Source organism: Dermacentor albipictus, chromosome 1, assembly GCF_038994185.2.
Source record: "Dermacentor albipictus isolate Rhodes 1998 colony chromosome 1, USDA_Dalb.pri_finalv2, whole genome shotgun sequence".
Lineage (NCBI taxonomy): Eukaryota > Metazoa > Arthropoda > Arachnida > Ixodida > Ixodidae > Dermacentor > Dermacentor albipictus.
Genome location: NC_091821.1, coordinates 329,749,400 through 329,769,318, shown reverse-complemented (window position 1 = coordinate 329,769,318; position 19,919 = coordinate 329,749,400). Strand labels below are relative to the sequence as shown.

The 19,919-nt window shown below is 46.7% G+C and overlaps 2 protein-coding genes across 2 annotated transcripts in view; one reads left to right on the top strand and one right to left on the bottom strand.

Moving 5' to 3' along the window:
• Positions 1-470: 470 nt before the first annotated feature.
• On the bottom strand, positions 471-5,731 carry LOC135909399 (tubulin-specific chaperone A-like). Its single transcript, XM_065441343.1, has 4 exons — positions 5,520-5,731; positions 5,144-5,249; positions 2,593-2,679; positions 471-1,750 (listed from the first exon to the last, which is right to left on the bottom strand). The coding sequence occupies exons 1-4, from the start codon at positions 5,570-5,572 to the stop codon at positions 1,661-1,663; spliced, it is 336 nt and encodes a 111-aa protein (XP_065297415.1). The 5' UTR covers positions 5,573-5,731; the 3' UTR covers positions 471-1,660.
• Positions 5,732-6,226: 495 nt separating this feature from the next.
• LOC135909360 (uncharacterized) overlaps positions 6,227-19,919 on the top strand; it is a 101,753-nt gene continuing 88,060 nt past the window's right edge. The window contains exon 1 of the mRNA XM_065441335.1: positions 6,227-6,387. The gene's annotated coding sequence lies outside the window, so the exon portion shown is untranslated. The remainder of the gene's footprint in view (positions 6,388-19,919) is intronic.

Genomic DNA, 19,919 nt, shown 5'->3' with positions numbered 1-19,919 from the left:
TTGTGAAATGCCGTGTTACCAGAGATGTAAGCATAAGCGGCCAGGTTGGTGGCAGCATCTGGTGGAGCAGAGTTTAACCAGAGAGGACACGGACCTATTATTGCAGTAACCAACTATATGTTACTCAGCTGCTGGCGTTGCTGCTTTAGATTGATAGCATTGGCAGACACAATTGTCAACATGTAGCTATTCATTTCCTTCGACAACCAGCAAAACATGTTGCTACCAGTGTTGCTGCTGTTCATGTCTCGAATGATCAATATTCTGTGAAGGTTAATATCTTTACAAACAGGCTAAAACTCTCTTAATATTTCACTCAGAAAAATACTCCACATGCAACGAAAAAACGTGTATACGCAAAATTAAAAGAAAATTTTTCTACACACTCTGTCAAGGGCAATTTGTACATACTGCACGTGTACCGTAGCTGTACAATATACATGGATCCACAATGAATGACAGTGCAGGCCTTTTCACTTCAAAGCATTTATTACAAATAAACGTATCTATAGAGTGTAGTACAGCCTTGCAAATCTGATTGAAATATATAACGAAAAAGAAAGCTCACCGTAAAAAAAAAGGAAAGGCCAGGAGACCTGGTATTATGAAGCAATTTGACTAACAGCATATTAAAGTGGAGTCTTGCTTGCTTTTCTTTTAAAAGCTATAAAAGCTACATAAATTTTGCCTTTGCAGCTGGGTTATGTCAACATGTGAACAATAAGTTAAGGAATAATTGTTAAAAAGACCAAAAAAATTATTAAAACATGCATAAAGTCGCCAGCTAATTTTGAACTCTAAGGCACAGATATGTACTGCTGACATGGACGCAATAGTTTTCCAAGGCTACTTCTTTTACAAGGTTTTTGTAGCAAGGTGCTTAAATTAGATGGCTTGAATACCAAATTTACCATTAAATCTTGCTTGTAGCAACCCCGACTGCATATCTTCCGAGTAGCCAGCAAAGCAGTAGGAAAGAGTAGCCAGCACAGTAAGATTATGTTAAAAAAAAAAGAAAAAAAAAAACAAAACAGAAAGAAATGAATTGGCAAAGAGCTACGTGAATTTAGGTAAAAGTACCGCTATATAATTGAACATTATTGATACTTCTATTCAGTGAAGAGCTGAAAAGCTTTTCAGTGTCTTTAAAGACTACAGCAGTTTGGCAGTCAAGGCAGTTAAATATGAATTCTGTTTCTCTATTTATACCTAGGGGCAGGTGCAGAAGACAGGCTAAGGTGAAAAGAAATATATAAATTGTGCTGCTTAACAACTCAAAACTGCAAAGTGTATTATCAGCGATGCTGAAAAGGGATGCTCCAAGTTAACATGAAACGCAGAAAGGCAGAGGGGAATGTAGCGGCAGCATTCCTGCTTTTCCCTTGCACTTAGTGTTTATAAACTCCTTAAACTTGTCCCTAAAGCTAGCACGTTTCAGCTATACCGTGTCACATCTCATACCTTTGCTTAACGTCCACCTGGCAACAAAACCCATATTAGAAAAGGACCCCAAAACAAAGCTGTTTTGTTTCTTTAGCCAAAAAGATAAACGGTTGTAAGAAATGGGCTGCTGGCACCTTGAATAAATTAAATAAAAAAAATGTTGCTTAGATAACACATATTGAAGAAAGTAGGCACCCTCCTAAGCAATGTGGATAAGCTACGGAGACTCTAACGACTGCTGTGCCTGTTCTAGCACCTCCTTGGCAGCGAGGTACTCTTCCCGTTCTGAAAGGTGTTCGGAACTCTCCTGCAATGAGACAGGTAAACAGCATGTTAAGTTGACAGTTTTGCAGTAATTTCTCCATTTCTTAAATCTATTTAGTAATTGATTGAGAGAGGCTTCAGTCCCAAAGCATCGCAGGGGCTATGAGAGGTGCTGTAACAGAAACTTGGGGGTTCATTTGGCCATCTCGGGTTCTTTAATGCCCTAGTCTTCAACAAGAGCATTTTTGCTCTCTGCCCTAACCAGAGAGCGGCTGCTGCAGCCAGGAATCGAATCCACAACCTCAATTCTACTTAAACTGAAACAGCAGCCTCGTACAGCGCAAAAGTATGTTCCACTGTTTGCAACCATTGACCACACGAATGAAATTTACACAAACAGTAGAAACATCAAAACACAGGTGCCTCCAAGTCCAGCAACTTGCTGGGCACCATGGTAACCAAGTACAACAGAATAACACGAGACTGAGCAACACTGCGTCATAGGGGCCAGTTGCAGCATTCATGTAGCACAATTACATCAATGCCTGGGTCATGTGAGAAAAACATCTAAAGTTATGAGCCAAGTGAAAGCTTGTATCAAAAGAGCATAACCATTGGAACAACCAACTTAAAAGGCCTCTTTGGCAACCTTTTTATCCTGCCAAGCAATTGCTTGTTTTATATTTCTCAGTGCCTCCTGTAATGTGCAAGTTCAATTGATCTGAAAACATCAGTTCATATGAAAACAAGAATCCCCATCTTTCACATTACTCCAAATATTTAGGGAATTTAGCCTGCTCTTCTGCAATGCGCTGCACTAAATATCCCTCTGCACTTTGTCATCAAATGAAAGAAGTTATCAAGCAAGATGTGACCACCACCTACCAGGACCTCTTTGAGCTCATTGTATGCTATTAGCAACCTCTTGTGGCTGTCTGGAACCATGCTGAGGGTCTCATTGACCACGGCTTCCTGAAAGAGAATGACACAGTATAAAATAACCTGACAGCACTTTTAGGTGAACTAAAGCTATGAAATGAGTAGGTGGTGATTGAGACCAAGGAACACAAGGCAAATAAAGTATTTTAATTTCAGGATAGCTTTATGTATAAAAGTGTTTATGTATCAAGCGATGCAACAAGGACAGCTGATGCACACAAAACTATGGAGAGTTCAGTCCTTGAATTCGCTTAGAACAGGAACAATGACTAGCTCTCCACCTTACCCGGCAAGGAAAGGCACCACATCACCAATAAGGCTTAAAGTCACAACCTACTTATGTTACCTGCTATGCGCTACTGACTGAACTACAGCAGCTCTCTTCTGTATACTTATGTGGGCACATGTATATAATTTTTCTAGATGACATTATCTAACAGGAAGAATCTTGGAAGAACGCGAACATAATCCTGATCCATAAGAAAGGGGACGCCAAAGACTTGAAAAATTATAGACCGATCAGCTTACTGTCCGTTGCCTACAAAGTATTTACTAAGGTGATCGCAAATACAATCAGGAATACCTTAGACTTCTGTCAACCAAAGGACCAGGCAGGATTCCGTAGAGGCTCGTCAACAGCAGACCATATTCACACTATCAATCAGGTGATAGAGAAATGTGCGGAATATAACCAACCCTTATATATAGCCTTAATTGATTACGAAAAAGCGTTTGATTCAGTCGAAACCTCAGCAGTCATGAAGGCATTATGGAATCAGGGTATAGATGAGCCATACGTAAAAATACTGGAAGATATCTACAGCGGCTCCACAGCCACCGTAGTCCTCCACAAAGAAAGCAACAAAATCCCAATAAAGAAAGGCGTCAGACAGGGAGATACGATCTCTCCAATGCTATTCACAGCATGTTTACAGGAGGTATTCAGAGGCCTGGAGTGGGAAGAATTGGGGATAAAAGTTGATGGAGAATATCTTAGCAACTTGTGATTCGCTGATAATATTGCCTTGCTTAGTAACTCAGGAGACCAATTGCAATGCATGCTCACTGACCTGAAGAGGCAAAGCAGAATGGTGGGTCAGAAAATTAATCTGCAGAAAACTAAAGTAACGTTTAACAGCCTTGGAAGAGAACAGCAGTTTACGATAGGTAGCGAGGCACTGGAAGTGGCAAGGGAATACATTTACTTAGGGCAGGTAGTGACCACGGATCCGGATCATGAGACTGAAATAACAGAAGAATAAGAATGGGCTGGGGTGCGTTTGGCAGGCATTCTCAAATCATGAACAGCAGGTTGCCACTATCCCTCAAGAGGAAAGTGCATAACCGCTGTGTGTTACCAGTACTCATGTATGGGGCAGAAACCTGGAGGCTTACTAAAAGGGTTCTGCTGAAATTGAGGACAACGCAACAAGCTATGGAAAGAAGAATGATGGGTGTAACTTTAAGGGATAAGAAAAGAGCAGATTGGGTGAGGGAACAAACGCGGGTAAATGACATCTTAGTTGAAATCAAGAAAAAGAAATGGGCATGGGCCGGACATGTAATGAGGAGGGAAGATAACCGATGGTCATTAAGGGTTACGGACTGGATTCCAAGGGAACGGAAGCGTAGCAGGGGGCGGCAGAAAGTTAGGTGGGCGGATGACATTAAGACGTTTGCAGGGATAACATGGCCACAATTAGTACATGACTGGGGTAGTTGGAGAAGTATGGGAGAGGCCTTTGCCCTGCAGTGGGCGTAACTAGGCTGATGATTATGATGGTGGTGGTGGTACTGCACTCTGCATTACCTGCTGAGAGGCTGTGTGCGTGGAAACATAGGGATAGGAGCACCCTTTTAAATACTGTCATCAGCTTTGGGAAATTATGTCGACTGAATGCAGGGAAGGCATCTGAGACGAAATAGACAAAAATCAGAGGCTTATCTTTATGGCACATCTTCGTAGGAAGCAAAGGCGCTGCTGCACTGACACTCGCGGGAAATAACATTACAACCGTTATGAAAAGTGGCACCTGCTGCCAGGTGTAGCTAGGTATAAATTGTTCAACCTCGGTGTTTGCGATCTTGTTTGCATGTCACAAAGCAGTGGTTCAGATGGACGAGCATCGTGGTTTAGTCGGCGATGAAAAGAGCTTTGGTGCAACTCTGTCGACAGCATTTGCAGAGATAATTGGGGAACGTAGACACAAACCAATCAATTTTTAGGCAGTTCAGCTTGTATGTGTCTTGTGTATCTCTGCCGTGCTGTATATACGTAATACTTTCAACAATAAATGTGGACATTAGCCTTCAATATGAATGCAACCTTAAGGCAACACAGTATAGGCACTTCACCGAGGAGCGGAGAGCAAAACGTGATAAACAGCAACAGCAGCCGCAAACACAAGTCGCGATCAGCAGCTCTTGCCCGGAAGCAAACTACGGCGGTCATAGAAGAGCACGCGCGTGAGTTCTGCAAATGCGTGTTATCGCTCACCTGCCGTTTCAGATCGTATTCGTCCTTGCCCATTTCTTTCATCTTGACGACCCTCTCCCTCTCGACTTCGACCTCCTTAATGTAGGCCGCCTTTTCCTTTGTCATACTGCAAGAATCGGTTAGTCCATTTGTTAAAAAACAAAACAAAAAGGAAACGACCGGTCGCGTGGGCAATGATCACAAAAGAGTGAAAGCACTTCCGTATACAACGAACAGAGCTAACTTCAACATTCCTTTTATAACGAACCATCAACATCACAAATTCAAAACCTTTAGCCAACACTTTTTTTGGCGGGACATACTGTTTCGTTTTCGTAGTGAGAAAGAAAGTACAGTGTCATCGACTCATTACATCGTCGAGATGTTCACCACGTACCGTTTCACAATCCCTGTCTTAATTTTCAAATTCCGGATAGCAGCTGCATCCATGTCTCGACGCCCACGCGTAAGCAAGGAGCACAGTAAATTTTGCGACAGCAGCGTGTTGTCACAAAGATTCAGCCCGCCCTAGCATGCAGACAGCAGATTTTATGTTCATATACCGACCCTAGACCACCGTCGAAGCTGCCCGTGTTGTGCGCATGCGATGTGTAGCTGATGGATACGCTCGGCTTTGTAGTTTTTTTTGGCAGCGCATAGATGGCGCTGCTAACATAATATATCGACACGTTCTGACTTATTTGAACATTCTTAAATACTCCTAAACACATACCTTAAATATGCAAATCATAAATAGCAAACTTTACTTGACTAATTTTACACTTATTAAATGGGGACAAGAAAAATTAAGACGTTGCTACATATGAATTTTTTTAAAACTTTGTGTGAATGAAATGTGGACAAAACACTCGTAGTAAAATGATTATTATATTAATTTTTATTTTTTGGTATTGAATATTTGAAGAGTTTGAAGTAGCATAACGTTACGATGTCACTGAAAGTTTGAGAAGAGGCGAGGAAAAAGCGCGTAAATCGCTGTATATGGATGCCGTCGGTGCTGCCATCTAGCATACAAGCAATGTTGTCTGATGTGGTAAGCTTACAAAACTTGTGAGTGGGCTAGTTGTGGCGCCCACTGGCGAATAATGCGAAAACTCGTGTGAATGCGAAAGATGCAACAGGTGTGGGGCTCGAATGCTTTGAAAACCGAGCCGCAGATGCCATAAACAGAGGCGCACACGGAGCTCGGGGTTTGCGGCTTCCCATTCCGGATCGGGTTTGCAAGGTACTGCGCCATATTCGTGGTAAGTCAAGCGAAAGTCCGTGTTGGCGGCATCGCCATCCTCCGGGAATGTGGTTACTGGCTGTAGAGGACATCCCCCTCGGGCGAGATGCGTGAAATCCACGTCCTCAAGCTTTCTTATGACCGATTAGTGTTGCATGTCACTCATTGCACGGCTTCGATGGGCCACTTTTGTACTATTCGCGGATGAAACGCTCCGTGTTTCCTACCAGTTTCGTCTCGTAGGGTCAACGACAAGAGCATTTCTTTCTTTTTACGCTCGCCGTGGTGTGGACGCCAAACACAAGCATAAAAAGGGCTCTCACCAGAGGGGCACAGGGGTTTTTGGGTTATGCGATGGTCGCTCGATAGTCAACCCATTTCAATCCGCTGCACAATTCTGTGTGCCTTTGCACATAATACGAAGCTGTCCCGGTATTTTGCTACGTCGCGAACTGACATTGAACTCGCACTTCAGTTTTTGTGACCCGAGACGTAGACACGGGCCGTTCTTGTGTGCGGCCCATCAATATCGCGGCGCGTAGAGCCACGTCCGGGTTTGCTTGTATGCCGCTCACGCAGTGCGCTGCTCGTTCAAAGTGCTATCTCAGACTGTTCACTCTGTCGCTTGTGTAGAAGGCTGCGATCCTTTCTTCGCCTCTGGCCTGAGGGTCGCGGTTTGTGGCGGATGTTCTGGCTTTTAACATGTCACGAAGAGCGCGGCGAGACAGATGACCAAACGTAGTTTTTCCACCTCCCGCAGGCTGCCTGCCACTTCGACTATGGCACCTACACCGATTGGAAGTTCATGGCTTCCTTTCTATTTCTGTATCCTTCCATGCTCCCGTAACCTTGTGCTCAATGCTATGTGCGATCATTTGCATAAGCCGGAGTGCGCAATCGCGCGCGCCTGCCATTTCGCACGTTCCTTCTTGCTCGTATGCATATGCAAGCGTGTGTGGTCCCAGCAAAGCAGCGGAACGATTCAGCAGCCACGTTATGGCGTGCTCATCGCATCATGGGCCTGAAAAGAAGTAAATGCTTGCCTCAGCCCCCGTGGCTTGTTTCTGTTTCTGCGCCGGTTGTAAGGACTGATATGCGGGTCGATGTCATTGACACACATCGCTTGCCTCCAACGGTAGCAGTGATCTCTCACGTTCAGGTTGGAGAATCGCACGTTCTCACGCGCCCCTTTGAGCGACTCGCTCGTCCTTAGCATTGTTAAATGCGCTGAGTGACTGTGTCGGAGAGGTTGGCCGGCCGCAGCGCCGGATGCAAATGTCCGAGGATCCTTTGCCCCCTCCCTTGTAAACACCTGCACGCGGGGCGCCAAGGACATTGGCCGCTGTGGCTGCCGGCGCGCGGCGGTTGCTTGCTGCCAGAGGGAAGCAGCCATGAAGTGTTCAAAATCTCAAAGACGTGACGTGACGGCCGTCGTGAAGTTTCCAGTTTTTGCATGCCGCTGTTTGTGTAGTGTAATGGCTGCAGCCTTGGCTTATGACCACACTTTCGGCGTCATGGAAGCGTTTCGCGTGCGTAAGGATATTCTCATTTCCTGTGAACGTCGTACTTGCAGAGCATACATGTTTATACTTTTTTTTTTCGTGTCTCGTTATCCGCGGCATACGCGTGGAACCGGCTGGCGCATCATGTTTCCGCGGCATGCGGGTCGCTGCGTACGAAGTCTGTCGCAGCCTTTGCTTTCATGTTTGTTTTTACGCCTATCACATTCAGAGTTCACTCTGGTGTAACGTTTTGACGGCGACTCTTTCATCCCCCTGCACCATGCATATATTTACAAGTCGTGTGGGAATGCACTTTCGGCGACGCCGTGCTGCATTGTTTTAAGTGGGAAGAAAACGGTCTGCCGTATTGCACGGACACAAATTTGTTGGGAATTATTCAAAACAGCCGATTGTTGTTGCTTCATTCTTCACTGTCTGCAGATTTCGATCGCAGAAAAAGCTTGGCCTTCCCTATGTGCACTTTGTAGCGTCTTAAGAAAATGATTTAGTGGTGCGCTCGCCACTGTTAATTGTTGGAACATTACATAGCCTAGTGCAACGAGCAGAAATTGCGAGCCTATACTGTTCTTTGAGCCTTCGATGGGTCATGAAATCAGTGATTTGCATGTGTTAGGTCGTTACCATACTTGTGGCCTTGTGTAAACTTGAAGCTGTTGACGAGGGCGCCTTTTCTGTTTTTAGTTAATCTAGCGTGACTCACGATTTTGTTAGATGCATGTTGTAAACTTCCGGTGATGTAAAACCGACCCATGGAGCAACCTTGTGCGGGTGACCTTTTCCGTTTTTCCTCCCCGAAAATCTTATCGGCGACATTGGCCCTTCCTTATTCATCGATGATAACTGCTGCATATACGGCCGTGCCGGAGGATAATGGTTTAGTTTCCGCCTTTTATTTATTTTCCTCGTTATTGTGCGCAGCAGTCATTAGGTTGCGTGAACCAGTAACAGTGAGAACTAGGTCGCCAAGGCGCCGCACTCGTAAGCAATGGCTAAACTAGCCGCACAGACGTTTAATAAACCAGCGTATTTGTAGACCAGACTTGGAACACACGAGTTGTCGCGTTACTTATGGTATGTAAATAGTGCAGCTCAGAATACGCTCATAAGTGCGTTCGCATCGTACTCATTCGTCTCGGGAGTGAGTGTGAGTGGGCGCATGGCTGTAGAGCATGCCGTTGAGTATCTGCGCGTGCTAAATTGACCTTATTACTATCGCTTTATTTTCACTCATTTTTAACGCTAATTTATATTTACATACAGGTGAAACGAAGTAGCCCTGAGCGCGTACTGCTTCCAGCCTCTCCAGCTGGAACCCATTTAACCATACCCTATACCTAATGCTGATGAGTGTCATCTTAATTTTCCGTCCGATGTGTAATATCACCCTCATATGTTGACGGCTGTACCATTCGAGCTTTCGTCACCCTGGTTTCTTTAACGTGCACCTTAATCTGAGTCCGCCAACGTTTTCGCATTCCGCTCCCATCCAAATGGTGCCGCGGCGGTAGGGAATCGAACCGGCGACGTCGTGCTTAGCGCACCGCCATATAGCCACAGAGCCACTTGCGCGGCGGATGCTTAATTAATATTTGGGGTTTTACGTGCCAAAACCACTTTCTGATTATGAGGCACGCCGTAGTGAAGGACTCCGGAAATTTTGACCACCTGGGGTTCTTTAACGTGCACCTAAATCTAAGCACACGGGTGTTTTCGCATTTCGCCCCCATCGGAATGCGGCCACCGTGGCCGGGAACGCGGCGGATGCTGACAAGGCATCGAAAAGAAACAGTGAAATGGTATTACCGTATACCTTTTCGCCTTCAGGTTTTCTCAAGCCGGCTTATTTTGTATAGGCCACAGAGCCGTTCCTTCCTAAACATATTATTTAATTAATTGTACTTAGCGCAGTAGTGTCCTTTATCGTGCAGATTGCGTGACGGGCCCCATTGCATTTTGCCTAGTTTGTCTTAGCAACGGGTACTTAATGTTTGCCTTGACAGCATGACTCCGAAATTTTCGCTCCGGTGCTCCAGTACCGAGGTCTGGTCCGGCGGACTATGAAGCACTCGGAAACAGCTGAGTGCTCAGCTCCGCCAGCATGAGGAATGGAATGATTGCTATAAGAGTAGCAGTACGATTCTGTTGTGGAAGCCTGAACTATTTATTTCGTGGTGGGCAAAACAAGCTGATTGCAAAGACCCGAGTCACGCAGAATGAGTTGAGTCATTCACACTCGAAGGTAGCTTTATGTGCTATATACATCTCACTCAGAGTAGAGGCTGCTGTTCCACGTGCAACTTCATTTTTAATTTTATCAGCAAAACGTTGGTGAAGAACCAGCGCCGTTGATGCTTTTCTAATTGTTCTGCAATACGAACACGTGCTTGCCAAGGACTTGCATACGCCGGGAACGTGAAGCTGTCACCTGGATGTACGGCAGGACGTCCACAACAGCAGTAGGACACCGAAGCTCTTGAAGGTGTAATAGATTGACGGGTCTTATGTCCTGAGTCGGCACTCGTACCATAAAGGACATCGCAGCTGACGGCTTCGTATATGAACGTTGCCCACTTGGAGTTCTTTAGTACGTTCGATCATTTCTTGCATGCCTCCCCGACCAAGATGCGGCCGCTGCAGTTAGGCATCGAACCCTGGACCTCGTGCTCAGCAGCAGAACGCCATAGTCCTGGTCAGTTCCGTGACGGTTAGGTGTCGTCATTGAGCACATGCCTGGAACGGCCGGAGAATTCGCAAGACACTAATAGCGATCGAGCGATTCATCCCCGTAAGCGATCTGCATACCTTCTTAGCTTCCCCTCCACTCTCTCTCCAGTGTAGGGTAGCAAACCGGATTTTTCCGTCTGGTTAACCTCCCTGACTTACCTCTTTCTTGTGTCTCTCTCTCTTCGACAAGAACTGTGCGCCAAATGACGATTCTGTTCCGCGTCTGGTATCTGTATGCAAGAAATGAGAGGCCTACACCACTGATCCAGCTGCTGGAAGATCCATATTGGTTGAAAACCATGCTGAGCGCAACAGACCACGTGTGCGTTCAGCAGCAACGAGAAACGACGAAAACTGTCATTTGTTGCGCGGCGACTTGCGCTCTGTATGCCTAACTACTTGCAAAGCGAAAGCTTTGCACTGGTTTCACAGGGACAACCGCGTCATTTCGAGTAATTGTACTGAGAGCGCCCAATCACGGCGTGCGCGGGCTCTCGTACTTGCAGCCCATTTATGCCGAGCAAGTTTTATGCGGGCTTCTTCTTTCTTTCCTCTCTCTCTTCTCACCCCGCTGCGAACACAATGAATGCGTCGTCTCCGGAGAACCAGGCTTCCTGCGCGGGCTTTGTTCATTCATAGCACGCGCACGAGCGGCTGTCTCTCGCCGTAGATTTTATTTGGCTTCTAAAGCTTTCATTGTGGACCCGGAAGTTCACACGCATAATGGGACGTTGTTGCGAAAGGTGTGTTTTGGAGAAGAAAAAAAAATTCTCTAAAAGTGCTTTCCTCGCGGTTTTCTAATTTGCGCTTGCTCCTTTAGTCGACATTTCGAAACGTCTGCAGTTGACGCCATCCACTCGGGTTTGCAGAATAATCACCCTTATCTTGTTTACGACGCCCTTTTGGACGTTGCCTAGTTCGGCCACGCCGCCCAATGGACGGCGTTGCGGCACCGTCCGGTGCAGTTGTGCAGCCGCAGGTTTGTCACTTTGCAGGCACACTGACCCTGCTTGCAACCCTCCAGCTGCAGTTAACGGTCCGCTCGTTTTGCCCCAGACCTCGATAGCGCTTGAGCGTTTTTTGACGACAAGGCTGCATTCCTGCTCCTTACAGTTACAAGTTACACACTTGGCGTGGCAAGAAACAGCGACGTCACACAGAAGCCATCGACATCGCACGGGCGAGTGGGCTCATCAAAACCGCTCGTTATAACGAAGTTGCTCATTGGACGCATCATGTTCTTTGTGGAGGCACATGTAGAATGATGCGGAACTAGTCCGTACTGTCAGCGCCAAAAGTTTTCGGGATGAGTACTTTGTCTGGGCTGTCACAGCTTGTGTTTCTAACGTACACTGTTGCGTACTGCTACTCTTTAGCTTGATATTCCACGCCCGGACTTCACGGGAACGGCTATTACGCTCGATGACGAAGGCTTGTGTGCCCCGGCTCATCGGCCTTCGAGGAATTTTGGAATCGTTGTAACCATGGAAGGAGAGAAGAAAAGCTGCGTTGACTTGGAAGCGCAGCGTCAATTTCAGTGTGATTGCGTACTTTGTAGGTGTGAGACCGCTAGTGCGAAAAGCTGGCAGAATGTTTTCTTTTTTATTTAGCGTTACACTGCGCCTGATTAGCTTACTCATTGTTATTCCTTCTAACTGTTTCGTTTTTCACTGTGTAATTCAGTTGTATACAAGCAAGCATCACGATTACGGTTCTTTGTTTCGACTGGATTTGTTTTACGGTGTGCCTGTCGTCTTGGTGGAAAGCTGGCCGGTCGAGATCTTGTTTTCTATATACTCATATCTGGTGGAAAAGGACATCACAACGTAATTCCACGAAGAGTACCTTGAGTTTCTGAGGCTCTTTCAATGTGAGAGACGCCCACTCCTCGAATTGCTGGCCTCGATCGCCACGCTGAACCCACCTGTTACCGAGCATGTGCGCCAACACCCAACAATACAATCATGGCAAATTAAAATACGTCAGCAAATTTCCAGCGCCCACATTACTGGCGATAGGTGAAGCAAAAGAAAACGCATATCCCATTCTTAAGTGGTAATTTAAATAAAGAGAGGAAATATTGAATTATGGTGTTTTACGTGCCAAAACCGCGATTTGACATGGGGCACGCCGGAGTGGGGGACTCCGGATTAATGTTGACCATCAGGGTATCTCTAACGTGCCCCGAATGCACTGAACACGGGCGTTTTTGCATTTCGCGCCCATCGAAAGGCGGCCGCCGCGGCCGGGATTTGATCCCGCGACCTCGTGCTTAGCAGCGCAACATCGTAGCTGCGAAGCGACCGCGGCGGATAAAAATGAAATATTAACGGGACATTAGTTTATATAGGCAAGGAAGTGGCTTAATCGTCCGTTACGACATCCAGTAAGAAAGCAAAAAATACAAATGTAGATAATCGCGTTGTCAGAACGAATGAAATACCCATACACAAGATGACCCGCCGTGGTTGCTTAGTGGCTGTGGTGTTGTGCTGCTAAACACGAGGTCACGGGATCGCATCCCGGCCATGGCGCCCGCATTTCGATAGGAGCGAAGTGCGAAAACACCCCTGTACTTAGATTTAGGTGCACGTTAAGGAACTCCAGGTGGTCCAAATTTCCGGAGTATACCCATAATCTTCATAATCATAATCTTCATAATCATATCGGGGTTTTGGCACGTAATATCCCATAAATTTTTTTTTAATGCGCAATATCGGGCTGTAGGCATGAAAGACTATACTGCGCTCACAACTCTGGCCCTTATGGGATAGCGCAAAAATATTTTTCTTGTGGATATTCACGGAATGCTGATTATATATTGCGTTGGAAGCTAGAGTGCAGCTTCTGTGAGAAGCTGCACTGGTCTTCGGGAAACTATATACACGGCAGTTAAATTGTCCATAAGAGTGAGCCCAGCGGAGACGGGTTAAAAAAAAGAAGTGACTACTTCGGTCGCGCAGCTATACATCTCGCGTTTTCACAACTCGGCGGGCTCCGCTTTCGTGTAATCGACCGGCGCACCGCTACAAGGAAGCAGTGTTGAACTCTGTCTGAGAGCACCGATGAACAATGCCATTCCACCACGCCTCACTGATCAGCAACATCTACGTTTTTGCCGGATCGCTCAAGAGAGCAACAGCATAGCTTGCTTTATTGCGCCGGGACACAGTCCCATTTTCGCGCGAAGCCAGGACCTTGTCCATACTTATTCTCTGTCTCTCTCTTTGTTAGCTCCTTCTCTATTCACTAATTTGTGTGACGTTGAGTACAATATGTAGGAGAAGGCACGTCGCGCTGCTCCTACAGAGTGCACGTTTTCTGTTGCAGGAACACGCTTCTTTAAGTTATGAGTGCGTGCTATAGCGCTGATAAAGTACAAATTTCTTTATTTTGTTTATTTACATACGCAGGCCACGTGAGATATTCGCGAGATCGTTCCATCGGGTGAATAGGCCATCGTGCGCTGAAACGTGCAGTTGAAAAAGCAGTTGACTGCCTTCAGCGCAAGTTCCGCCGGAGGGAGAAAAAAAAAAAAAAAAAACGCGCGTTGCTCACGCAGCGGGAAAAAATGGTGCGTCCGGCTGTCCTTGTCGCTTTTGTCTCGGTCGTTCGTTGTCCGTGTCCCAGATGGCGTCAGTGGACCATTGCGCACTATCACTAGCACCCAAAGCTAATTTTGCGTGTATTCGCGAACTTCTTTCACGCTCGGAAAAAAAAAAAAAATTTATGTGGCACATATTGGGCAGCAGAAAGCTGTGTCGGGAGTTTTTAATGTTACTCGCGAATTTTCTCATTGACACTTTTCATCGGATTGTAATGTTTGAGAAGTTAATTAATTAAAACGAATTATGTAATTAGGCGGAGTACAAAAAAGTAAGAGCATCTCCAAGCGACGGCAAACAACATTATTTTCGTTCTGTCCAGCTACGTGGCATTTGCATAAATTTAAATCTTGGTGCATGGTAGTCGGGACACTCTGTATATAGACAACCGAGTATAAATTGTATCGGAAGGCCGAAAATGTAACGAATCGGTGGGAATTTACCAAAGCCTGGAAGCAAGGATGCCCTTTGTCTCCGTTGTTGTTCACGTTTTATGTTAAGGGGATAGAAAGGCTCTGGAAACCAGTGAATTAGGGTTTGATTTATCCTACACGCGTAATGGACAAATGGTGCAACAGAAGGTCCCTGGACTGATATGCGGACGACATAACGCTATATACTAGCGGACAATGCAATATACTTACAGACACTTGCGAATATATGTAGCAATGCAGCGACAAATCTAGGCTATAAGTTTAGCACAGAGAAATCGGGAATTATGATCTTTAGTAAAGTGATGAGTCATTACGACGTGCCAACTCATCAGCAAGTCATACCTATAGTCAAGCAATATAAGTACCTCCACGTATACATAAACGAAGGAAAGACTTACTCAAGCACGCAACAAGATAAACTGAAAATAAAGGAGACGCAAAATGCAGCAATAATGAAACAGAACACTTTGGGGCCGCAATAAATATGAGTTGGTGCGTGGTATCTGGACAGGAGCTATGGTGCCAGCACTAGCGTTCGCAAATGCCATTCTGTGCTTAAAACCGGACAGCTTGTCCTGATGGCAAGTCAAGCAATGATCGGAAGGCCGGTTGGCTTTGGGAGCCCACGGTAAAACCGCAAATGAGGCAGTTCAGGGTGACATGTTTTAATAAAAGAATTAGTTTAAAAAATCAAATAAATTTTGTATTGAAGGACTCTGGAACGTGGATAAAGAAAAAAAAAAAGAAAGGGCTGCTAAAGTGCAGAAGTATGTGTACCTGAAAAGCGTGGACACAGAATGGAGGAAGAGGTCGGGAATGTTGGCAACCAAGTACAGGGTAATTGAAACTTTAAACAGACAACCAGGAGTCATCAAAAAGAAAGTGAGAGAAGCAGAGACTGTGAATTGGATGCAATGCATGGATGTAAAACATACCATGGAGAATGAGAAGAAGGAAATCAGAAGGGAAAATCTGTACGAAGGGAAATGCCTTGCTGCTTCAGGCTCGAGCCTTGCTATTTGAGGCTCGAGCCTTGCTATTTGAGGCTCGAGCTGGTTGCCTAAGGGCAAAAACATACCGGAGCAAATAGTCCAAACAAGATGAGGCATATGTATGCTGCAGCAAAATTCCGGAGGCCACTCAGCGCATCCTAATTTGTACGTTACCGTAAGCTAGTATAACGTACACCTTCCAGAAGCGCTTGGATTTAAAGCGGGTAGAAGTGTCAACTGGTCAGCAGTCGAGATAAGCAAGAGACATTTAGAGTGTTGGTGGATAAAACGCAGGGAAGACATTGATACCACCGGATCCGTTGCAAGTATAGGCAGCGGTGCACGGTAGATGGCTAATTTTTGAGGAAGAGAAAAAGGGATTAGGGAGACGTATTAAAGAACGTTAGAATGAAAAGCATGCTTGTGTAGCATACCTGACCAACTCAAGCAGGCTAGGTGACAGTTTGTCACCGCCCCGTTTCAAAAGGGATGCCAATAAATCAGCGTCATCAGCATCACCGGTGATGGTGGCGGAGTGGCGGCAGAGCTCGGTGGACCGACCGACCGACCGCTATGGAAAGAAAGGGAGGAGATTACGTTGGAAAGTCGCGGTGAAGAGAACATAGTTGAGCGGAAGCCGAGAGCACGGTGGACGCCTGTTATCACTGGGACACTAACTGGCGTCGACAAACGCATTGCCAGGTAGATGAATCGGCGCCTGTGTATTTACTCCATGGCTTTTGGGCGCGTGGAGGAGTGTCGGCTGTGCCCAACGTGCCATAACATCACTTTTGAACTTTCTAAGTGAGACTGGTTTAGACGGTCGCCTCTAGAACCTGTGAGACGTGCAGTCAGTGCGAAATGTGTTTGCATAATAACTTTTTGTGGCGAGATTACTTTTGCGTGGACAAGATTACTCTTGTGTGTATTGCGTCTACAGTGCGCATCCGCATATTGGACAACGTATATATAGTATCTCATTGTACCATAACATAATCACCCGCCACCTACCTTTCCCTGTATTTCCCACTTCCCCTTTCCCCAGTGAGGAGTGCTAGAGACACGCTCTCCAGGCCGACCTCTCCTCCTTTCTCTTCATTAAATCCTACTCCTCCATGGCTTAAACTCTTGCCTCGCGCCCAATGACATCCCTGCCTACGTCAAAGGCCTTACGACCAAGCTCGCGAGTTAATCGGCTGTAGCGCTAGTTCTCATTACCACGCAAAAGACAAAGAGAGCGAGCATAAACACTCCTTTGTCTCGTTTTTCAAGAAGTAATACAAATACATTGCTACAGCTGGCTAAAACGCATACGCGGTCGTGCGGCCTTTGACGTAGGCATTGAAGTCATGAAGCCAATGACTTCTAAACAAAGCCCGAAAGGCTGCCTTGCATTGTTCCGTGGTATATGCTCTGATGTAGTATAAGAGAAAAGGGATCGCGACTAAACTAGAGCGTATCTGTACCGCCGCGGGGTAGTTTTCTGGATGCACGGGTACTCTCACGGGTAGTGTAAAAGGCCCGTTCGATTTGCCTGCACCATTGTGAACCATGTTCATGGCGGGGCATGAGAAGTTCAGAAATTGTGCAGCTCGATTTCAGCAATTCAGGTTCAACGCGACAGTCGGAACGAATGCGAAGTTACTGGCGCGGTGCAGGTGTTAGGTTTTGTCTGCCTAATGTGCGCCGTCCGCGTAAGTTTGAGGGGTTCTGAACCGCAGCTATATGATCGGCTTCTAAAGTGTAAATACACCCTGAGTGTTTAGAAGCAGCAAGCGCTCCTAAGCGGGGTTCCAACGGCGTTTACGCCCGTGTGCTGCGGCATCTGCTACGCTGCTGCTTGACTTCGTTAATCGCTGCTTGGCGCCTGCACGTCTGCACCCGCACTCAGTATGGAACGTCCAGAAAAAAAAAAAATCGAGTAAACATGAGCACCTATTAGTTGTGAATGCGAAAGCATTAACGTGAAATTGAACGCCGCTGAGTGGTCTTTCGAGTTACGAACTCCCTTCGGGCAAGCGAGTGCGTTGAGACGCTTGGCAACGGAGGCGCTAGCCGAGTAAGCCACGGTGACTTTGACGTCACCGGTTTCGTCACGCCGGGCTTGGCAACGGAAATTTCGGTCCAAGTAGCATGATGTCGTGAAGCAGAGTGCACAGGCCTCCTCGCAGGTTTAGACCAGTGGGCAAAGGCACTCGGACGCTGAGCGTGGGCTCGTAGGTTCGAAACTCACTACCGCCAACGTCTTTCCTTTCGAATTTATTCTGTTATTTCACTGATCGGCGCGCTCTGGATTTTTCTGGCGACGCTGGCTTTGTCGCTTAATGGACAATTTGATGCTCTCGCATCAGATTGTGCGCATCGAACGGCGTAGTTCAGATGACACCATTGCTGCGCCGAAACGAATGACGGCCGCAGCACCTCGGGAACTAGTTGGTGGCAGGCGACTCGAACAGACGTTCAAAAATACCCTGCCCTAGAGGCTACCCTACCGTGTGCAGGACAAGATACCTTACAGGGAGAAATGTTTCTTTTACAGAGTACAGTAGGAAAGGAGGGGAAGAAAATTGCAATGCCGGCAGGGCTGATATATGACACGCAGCAGGTGCCTTCAGGCGACTCCGCTGCCCTTAACGCGCGCCGTTTCGTGTTGTTCTGCGTTTGCATTCGAATGTGTGCACAACCTCCAAGTGACTCGACAAGCATTCCGGCTGCAGACGGCCGCCCTGTGTATGACGCCGCCACGCCTATACATTTGAACGCCGCCGCCGCCGCCAAGTATGAAGCCCGTGACAGGCAGTAATTCCTGCAGCTGCGAGCACGCATGCGCCGATGAGTCTTCTGGCTAAATTTAAACTCGTGCGCCGCGACGCGGTCGCGATTACGCGGTGGATGTTTAAGTGACAGCTCAATTAAGTGCGAGTAGTCAGTAACTCGCTATAAGGACCTGCGGCGAGGCCGGGATGCGGATCCTTGATGTGATGGTTCGTGCCGTGAGAAAGACTGTTGCCTTCGGATGAGAGCGCCAGGGTCGCGAAGGTGCCGGTGCACAGATCCGTGTACAGAGTCCGCTCCGTTTAGGGAAACGGAACGGAGAGGTTAGCTAGAATCAAGGAAAAGAATGAATTTTGTTTGTGGAAAGGCACGTAAATCGGGCTTGAGTTTCAAGGCGAAAAATTGAACGAAAAAGGATCGATGGCGATGATGACAAGAATAGGGGTGCGACGGATGCTGGTCAACATAGTAGCGCACTTGAATCTATTCAGTCCAAACCTGTTTCGTGCATAATTTTGACGATGGTCCATACTGTTAGCGCAGCACGTCTCGGATGGGGCCAAGGACCCAGAATAAACTACTCCGAGAATGGCCTGGCATTGATGATTGCTAGAGAAGAGGAAACATTCTGTCGCTCGATCGGGTGTGCAGGGAAGACGCAGCGTTCTGTGCGTTGTCTCTGGTACGTAGCATGCAGTGGTCGCAATTTGGGCTGCTATCATGACCAATGAGGTGCGCCTAGTGCCTTGTGCATGTCGCGCTTGAGCTTAGGTGGCGCGCATGCGAAACCTCATTTCGGTGTCAGCCAGTGCCGAAAGGACGTTGAGTCAAAATTAACGTCCATTTAACGACTGACTCTAAACGTTGGGAAGAGGAAAGGTATAACTACGGTAAAGAAGGGGAATGGCGAAAATACGGTGAATATACGGTAACGACCCGCTGGGGCTTTGAAGTTATTGAAAAAAAAAGAAAGAGGAAAATGAGAGACTCTCGGTGAAGCGCCTGCCAACGTTGGTGCCCGTCGCGCAGTCCCTTGCTATTCTAGTGCACTACACATGCTTACAAAAATAACAGCAGTGTTTGTTCCGGCTGGCGGCAATGGTTAGCAGCTGGTGCACAGCCGGTCGCGTTCTGGTTATGAGTGTAGTACAGCCTAGAAGCCAGCAGCGTAGTTTGCATCGGCGGAATGCTCGTAACCTATACGTGCGTGAATTACATTTAGCGCTGGTGGTAGCGCGAGACTTGTGAAACGTTCCAAAACAGGTAAACAAAAAAATTCGAAAGGACGCATACTTGTTCGCTGCTGATGGGCGTATGGTCCTAACGCGTATATGGTGTCACTCGCGCTTCCGGGTAAAGTTGCGGGCTGGCTCTTTTGAATGCTTGTTCTCATTTCAGTGGCTATGGTAAACCTGTCACTTGCTTGCAGCGAATACCGCGGTAATGTGGCGCACCAGTTTTATGATGCATATATATAAGCGCGACATTAATAGCAGGA

Coding starts and splice junctions, on each gene's coding strand:
- LOC135909399 (XM_065441343.1), bottom strand. CDS start 5,572: ATGGATGCAGCTGCTATCCGGAATTTGAAAATTAAGACAGGGATTGTG. Junction 5,250..5,519: donor AAGACAGGGATTGTGAAACG/GTACGTGGTGAA, acceptor CGATTCTTGCAG/TATGACAAAGGAAAAGGCGG. Junction 1,751..2,592: donor ATGAGCTCAAAGAGGTCCTG/GTAGGTGGTGGT, acceptor GTCTCATTGCAG/GAGAGTTCCGAACACCTTTC.